The sequence below is a fragment of the Triticum aestivum genome, chromosome 4D, assembly GCF_018294505.1.
Source record: "Triticum aestivum cultivar Chinese Spring chromosome 4D, IWGSC CS RefSeq v2.1, whole genome shotgun sequence".
Lineage (NCBI taxonomy): Eukaryota > Viridiplantae > Streptophyta > Magnoliopsida > Poales > Poaceae > Triticum > Triticum aestivum.
Window position 1 is genome coordinate 484,855,481 of NC_057805.1, and position 7,401 is coordinate 484,862,881.

The 7,401-nt window shown below is 48.8% G+C and overlaps 1 protein-coding gene across 1 annotated transcript; it reads left to right on the plus strand.

Annotated features, from left to right (window-relative positions):
• Positions 1–985: 985 nt before the first annotated feature.
• On the plus strand, positions 986–5,516 carry LOC123098882 (4-coumarate--CoA ligase-like 4). Its single transcript, XM_044520960.1, has 5 exons — positions 986–2,346; positions 4,465–4,610; positions 4,716–4,783; positions 4,872–4,974; positions 5,110–5,516. The coding sequence occupies exons 1-5, from the start codon at positions 1,122–1,124 to the stop codon at positions 5,221–5,223; spliced, it is 1,656 nt and encodes a 551-aa protein (XP_044376895.1). The 5' UTR covers positions 986–1,121; the 3' UTR covers positions 5,224–5,516.
• Positions 5,517–7,401: the final 1,885 nt, after the last annotated feature.

Below are 7,401 nucleotides of genomic sequence, written 5' to 3' on the forward strand. Positions count from 1 at the left end.
CGACGCAACACACAGGCGGGAGGGCGACCGCTCGTTTGGTGCTGCAGGCGATGCGGCACGGCGCTCGTCGACGACCGTCGGTGCTGCAATGCAGCAATGCGTCCACGGCCGCGAGCTGCGACGCAACAACTCGCTCACGGCGCCGTGCTGTGATGCAACCTCGTCGGCGCTACGATGCAATCTCGTCGCCGCTACTGTTGGTGATATAAGTCGTCGGCGTCGGAGCTTCAACGGATCGCTCGTCGGCGGTTACCCGTGCTCCAATGCAGCACTCGTGCAACGCTCGTCGGCGGCTCGATGCAGCGACTCTGACGACTCTCGGGGGGAGGTTGGTGTAGCAATGGAGCTGCAGCACAACAGCGTGATGCTAGGCGCCAGGACGGCGGAGTTGCAGTGCAACACTCCGGTGGGGCGGCTGGCGACAGAGCTGCAGTGGAGCGGGGCGCGGTGCTACGCACAGGGCGGCGGAGCTGCGGTGCAACACTCCGGTGGAGGGCGGAGCTGTAGTGCAACGAGGCGTGGTGGTGGCGTAGTGGCGCGCAGGGCGGCGAAGCTGCAGCTGCCGTGGAACACTCCGATGGGGCAGCGGAGCTCTGCAACGTTCCGTCCTGCTGATGCTGGTGCGGCTGCCGAGTTTGCAGCGTGATGTGCTGACCGGATCCAACGGGCGACGAGCGTTGGATCGACGGCCCAGGACCCGACTGATTTCTCAGGGAAATCAGCCGGCTGATATGTAGCAGTGGCCATTAGTTATTTGTTCTTCTGAAATGTACTCCAGTCAATGAGGTTGGCACACCGTACGCATGCACGTTTAGCCCGCTGATCACAGACCAATCACATCCTCCTGTATGGGCCCACCAGTTTTTTTTTTCCGGTCATCCATCCATTTCCGCACATGCGCGCACGAGGCACGCTTTGCAGCTGACCACCGTGTAAAGTTGACGAGTGTCGACGGAGACCACTCGCCCGCCACCGCCGCCGCAGGGAGAAAGCAGTTACTCCTGCCACTGGTCAGACCCAGACCCGGCACCCACGACAAAGCCCACCCGCACGCGCGAAACACACACAGCAACAGCCAACCAAGAGCTCGATCGACCAGCCGGCGCGGCGATCCGATCGCGATGGCCACGGCGGCGGCGGCGGCGGACCCGCGGAGCGGCTACTGCGCCGCGACGGGCGCGTTCCGGAGCAAGCGCGCGGAGGTGCCGCTCCCGGCGGGCCGGGACCTGGACGTGGTCACCTTCCTCGCCTCCCGCCGCCACTCGGGCGTCGTCGCGCTCGTCGACGCCTCCACGGGCCGCCGCACCACCTTCGCCGAGCTCTGGCGGGCGGTCGCCGGCGCCGCCACCGCGCTCGCCGCGCCGCCCTTCGGCCTCCGCAAGGGCCACGTCGCGCTCATCCTCTCCCCCAACTCGGTCCACTTCCCCGTCGCCGCGCTCGCCGCCATGTCGCTCGGCGCCGTCGTCACCACCGCCAACCCGCTCAACACCGCCGCCGAGGTCGCCAAGCAGGTCGCCGACGCCCGCCCCGTCCTCGCCTTCACCACCCGCGACCTCCTCCCCAAGCTCCCCCGCGCCGCCGACGGCCTCCGCGTCGTGCTCCTCGAGTCCTCCTCCTCTCCCGCTCCCGCCGACCCGCGCATCGTCGCCACCATCGACGAGATCTCCGCCACGGCGCCCGACCCCGCGCGCCGCCGGGACCGCGTCACGCAGGACGACCAGGCCACGCTGCTCTACTCCTCCGGCACCACGGGGCCCAGCAAGGGCGTCGTCGCCACGCACCGGAACCTCATCTCCATGGTCCAGATCGTCATGAACCGCTTCCGCCTCGAGGACTCGGACACCACCGAGACCTTCCTCTGCACGGTGCCCATGTTCCACGTCTACGGCCTCGTCGCCTTCGCCACCGGCCTGCTCGGCTGCGGCGCCACCATCGTCGTGCTCTCCAAGTTCGAGCTCCCCGAGATGCTGCGCTGCATCAGCGCCTACGGGGTCACCTACCTGCCGCTCGTGCCGCCCATCCTCGTCGCCATGGTCGCGCACCCCAAGCCGCTGCCTCTGGGCAACCTGCGCAAGGTGCTCTCCGGCGGCGCGCCGCTCAGCAAGGAGCTCATCGAAGGCTTCAGGGAGAAGTACCCGCAGGTGGAGATCCTGCAGGGGTACGGGCTGACGGAGAGCACGGCCATCGGCGCGTCCACGGACTCGGCCGAGGAGAGCCGCCGGTACGGGACCGCCGGGCTCCTGTCGCCCAACACCGAGGCCAAGATCGTCGACCCTGATACCGGCGAGGCGCTGCCGGTGAACCGCACCGGCGAGCTCTGGATCAGGGGACCCTACGTCATGAAAGGTACAAAAATTAAAGTTCATGAACCATGTGGCTGCACATTATTCCGCCGTTTTCATGCTACTCCATCTAGATGATCCGGCATTTTCTTCGATTAGCGTGCTGCACGCTGGGAATTTAGAATGTATCTCTGATCACTGCGAATTGTCAACACTAAATGTGTTCGGAATGAACTAACAGTTTGATTCTGTTTTCCAATATGAACATATATAATTGTGTTTCCATTTGTAGTTCGATGATCCGACAGTTTGCTCGATTAGCGAGCTGCAGACTGTAATTTAGAATGTCTTTGGGTAACTGCGCACGGGCACCGTCAAAGCTAACACGCATAAATTAACAAAAGGATTCGGTTTTAGTTCCAATTGTGCTCTCATTTTGTTTAGACCACGCGGCATTTTATTCGATTAGCGAGCTGCACGCTGGAATTTAAAATGTCTCTCTGCATCACTGCGAATCCTCAACGTACTAAACATGTTCAACAACAATAGAAGAATTTTGTTCTAGTTGGGAGTCCAGATCACATTGGATTTTTGATAGACCACATGGAATAAGTTGTACTAGTAGGTAACATTCACGTGCATCATGTGTATGAGTAGTTCAGGGTGTGTTTGAATGATGCTGCCTCGACATAATTTCGGTGGTGAAAATGCCTGATAACTCCAGTTCTCTCTAATGGTTCTCTATTGTGGTATGGGAGTAGTGTCAACATAGAGCCAAAACTCTGTTCGTCTTTTCTTTTGCCGGTTGTAGGTGTCACCTTCAGTTACTGGCTGTTATGCTGTGGCTGATGATGGTATCATTTGTTTTCTGTTTTCATACTATTTGAAGCTTAGTGGAATAATAGTACTCATAAAGGGATTTTTCAGACAGATACTCATAGGAGGCACAACCCAACCACCCAGGTCCGAGTCATCTTTGCTGCATCTTTCGGTTCCCATCCCTCTAATAAGTAGTGGTGTCAGCAGATTGAGTCGCAAGCTTAAATTCCAGAATAAGTATGTCTGGCTTGGAATTATTTGTGTGTTCAGAACCGAACGCACATCAGTTGGTGGATGAGTTCACTGAACTCCCACCCGCCGCCTTGATGATACTTTGGACTATGTTAATTGCATTGAGTGCAATGTGTCTTGTCCCTGGAATTCACTACATGAACTGTTTCATGACAGTACATCTGGGTGTGTTCTTGTGTCATCTAATATCCCTAGCTTCGAGTTAACTCCAGACGATGTTTGCATAACATGAACAAGTACACTAGTTAAGTAAGCATAGCAAATACTCCCTCCGTAAAGAAAATATAAGAACATTTAGATCACAAAAGTAGTGATCTAAATGCTTTTATATTTCTTTACAGAGGGAGTAGTTAGTAATTAACTTACAGAAGTGCAGAGGATAGTTAGTAAATATTACTACCTCAAAACGTCTTATATTTTGGGACGGAGTTAGTAGTTAGTACTCCCTACGTCCCATTTTTTTTTTCGAAAAGGGGGTATCGCCCCAGCCTCTGCATCGGAACGATGCATACGGCCAAACATTCAGAAACAAGTACATTAGTTGAGTACACTAGCTAATGCACAAGGCATCGTTGATAAAAAGAAGAACGAAATTCGGTTTCAAAAGAAATCAGAAGAAATTAAGACTAAACTGAGTACTGGTTTCAATATGCACACATCCACATGGAGAATTTTTCAAGGACCTTCATAAGTGAAGAATGTTTTCTCATGAGATAAACCTTACATGGATTCATTTGCACGGCATCGTATAAGCATCAGTAGGGTTGTGGAGGGTGTGCTCCGACAACTAATAGTCCAAATAGAAATAGTTATTTCATTTTCAAGACGTCACACTGTCCAGCTGCTAACGTATTGCGGAACTGAGAGTGCTAGGATCATCAACATTCAGAGTGAATATAAATCGGTTCAGTCCCTAGAATATGGTAGCTCTTGCATTTTAGCATCCTATGAAATGATGCGTTTCAAGAAGTTATCGCCCTGTTGTAATAGCACCCTCGCCCCTCGGCAAGGTGAAACTTGCAGTCCAAAGTAAAAGTGTCCAGCCGTCCATAGTCATATAATGCTAGTAGAAAAAAAAAATCATCTCAAGTTGCAATATTGATCTCCCCAGGATACTTCAACAACACAGAGGCAACACAGGCGACGGTGACGCCCGATGGATGGCTCAAGACCGGAGACCTCTGTTACATAGACGAGGATGGCTATCTCTTCGTGGTGGACCGTCTGAAAGAGTTGATCAAATACAAAGGCTATCAGGTAAAAAGATCACTAAATGGCACAGGCCGATGTCTCTTCTGAAAGACAGGCTCCTGAACTTCTTACTGTACCTTGGCATCTGAATGTAACCTGTGTATAAAATAGGTGCCTCCGGCAGAGTTGGAAGCTCTTCTGCTGACACATCCAGAGGTTTCCGATGTTGCTGTCATTCCGTAAGTTCACCGAGATACTGTTGATCAGTTAGGCACTTCTATCGACATAGTTATGCCAGATTTCTTAAATGGTTTGGTCTTTCTCTAGGTTTCCGGACAGGGATGTCGGTCAGTTCCCGATGGCCTATGTCGTGAGGAAGAAAGGGAGCAACCTGTCAGCCCAGGAGGTGATGGAGTTTGTGGCGAAACAGGTGCGCAGAGCGCGACTCATGGAAGATAAAATCCAACAAAATGAACCATCTCCCTCTTCACCATTGACACATTGACGATTTGTCTAGCTTATTCATGCAATCTCTCTGACCTTGTGCTGTAAAATGTTGGTACAGGTAGCACCTTACAAGAAGGTCAGGAAGGTGGCATTCGTGACGGACATCCCCAAGAATGCGTCTGGCAAGATACTGAGGAAGGATCTTATCAAGCTCGCGACGTCCAAGCTGTGAAATGTCGACCGTTATCCTGCTCTGTGTTATCCTCTGAAATGTCAATTGATTCATCCTTGGATCCTCATCATTGTACAATTATTATTTTCTCTTTTGCCCTTCGTCCCAATAGCACTCTGAGTATCTGTAACTGAAGGATTTCAGCGGATGTGTAGTACATGAGAGGTCTCTGTGTAAATTGGTTCTGTAGCACTTACGGGAGGGTCCTCTGCTCAATTGTACCTATACTTGAATAACCAGATCCAAAATATTTTTTGAGTTTGACGTGTAAATGCTGCGAGTGCAAGGTATTATCCAGCAGAGTACATAACATATCCAGCAAGGTATTATCTGGTGCTCCTTATTATCCTCTGAAGTGTCAACTGATTCATCTTGGATCTTCATCATTGTACAATTATTATTTTCTCTTTGGCCCTTCGTCCCAATAGCCCTTTTGGTATCTGTAACTGAAGGATTTCAGCAATTGTGTAGTACATGAGGTCTCTATGTAAATTGGCTCTATACAAGCTCTGTTGTATCTAGACTTGAATAACCAAATCCAAGATTATTTTCCGAGTTTCAGATGTAAATACTGCAAGTGCGAGGTGTTATGAAGCAGAGTACACATTTATGCTTGCAAATTTAGTGTGCAGATTTTTTTCTGAAAAGGAGGTAGTTTACTGTTCAGTATGTTCATGCCATTTCTTCATTCTTGGCTACGGTGGCCAGTAACCTTAGCTGTTACGTACTCCCTCCATTCCATAACATAGAGTATTTAACAAAAAACTATCACAATTCAGGCAGCCCTCCCCCGAACTACCACCTTGCAATTCTTGTGCAAAACATACCAATTTTACTCTAATTTTTCACCTCCTGCCCTGACAGGTTGATCTTCCAGAATTGATTATCACTTGACCAGAATTGTAAAATGGTAGTTCTGGGGAAGGTTGCCTGAATTGTATTCCCTCCGTTCCAAAATACTCGTCATGGTTTTAGTTCAAATTTGAACTAAAACCACGACGAGTAATTTGGAACGGAGGGAGTAATAAATTTTTGTTAAATATACTCCATATGGGACAGAGGAAGTATGTTCCTTCACTAAACTTTCTAATTTTTCTGAAAATAATTTGATATGTGGATATAAAGATTCAATTTCAAACTCAATTCACATATAGAGAAACAGATGAGAAATCATACTGCGAATAACTGTTTTTTTTTTAGTTTTTTCTTAGGTGAAGCTGTTTTTTTTAGTTGGTGAACGGATGTTGGTTCAAACTAGGCCATGACATGGGCCCCTTAAAGAAACTGGGCCATGACATGGCCGTTAATAAAGCTGGGTCATGACCTGGGCCCATTAAAATCTGGGCTCATAGCTTAGCAAATATGCTCTTTCTTTAAGCCCAGGACACCATATGTGGCTAGGCCATCCCCATGATCCGAGATGTATTCCACAAACTGTGGCTTTTGATCGTTAATAAAGCTCTTACTACCCCAAAAAAAAGTTGCTCAAAAAAAAGCTAACGTCATCACAGCTTAATTTGGGGACCTCCTATTTCGTGCTTTAAGTGCCGCGGTAGCGAACTGGCGCTCACACGCAGCACCTAGTGGGCCGGCCCATGAACGCTCAAGGCACCGAAGTAATCTAGCGCGAAAAGCCACCAAAAAAAGACGTTGTCACAGGAAAACAAACTCACGCCGCAAATATTCCTGAATGAGGTTGACTACCACAGTACCATCTCAGTGCTAGTGACCAATTGCAGCGCGCATGCTTTAAGAACATATTAAAAAAAGTTTATGAAATTCAAAAAGTTCGTAAGATTGAGAAAAAACAGAAGAATTTAAAAATTATAGTGAGTTTGAAAAAAGTTCCTTGATTTTGAAACATTAGCGTGAGTTTAAAAAATTCATCAATTTTGAAAAAAAGTTCACTAATCCGATAAAAAATATCAATTTGAAAAAGAGTTCAAAGATTTTCCAAAAAAGTTCATTGATTTAAAAATCAACAATTTTGAAAAAAGTTCATCAATTCAGAATTCATAGAACTGAAAAAAGTTCATCCAACTCGAAAAAATCCATCGATTTTGCAAAAAAGTTCATCCAATTTTGAACAAGGTTCATCGATTTTGAGAAAAAGTTCATCTAATTGAAAAGCAATCATCAATTTTGAAAAAAATTCATCAAATTGAAAAACATTCATGC

What these genes read in the sequence shown, in the direction of transcription:
- LOC123098882 (XM_044520960.1), top strand. Translation starts at nt 1,122, where the DNA reads ATGGCCACGGCGGCGGCGGCGGCGGACCCGCGGAGCGGCTACTGCGCC. An exon ending in GGGACCCTACGTCATGAAAG is followed by an intron (nt 2,347 to 4,464) that starts GTACAAAAATTA and finishes TGATCTCCCCAG; the next exon opens with GATACTTCAACAACACAGAG. An exon ending in TCCGATGTTGCTGTCATTCC is followed by an intron (nt 4,784 to 4,871) that starts GTAAGTTCACCG and finishes GTCTTTCTCTAG; the next exon opens with GTTTCCGGACAGGGATGTCG.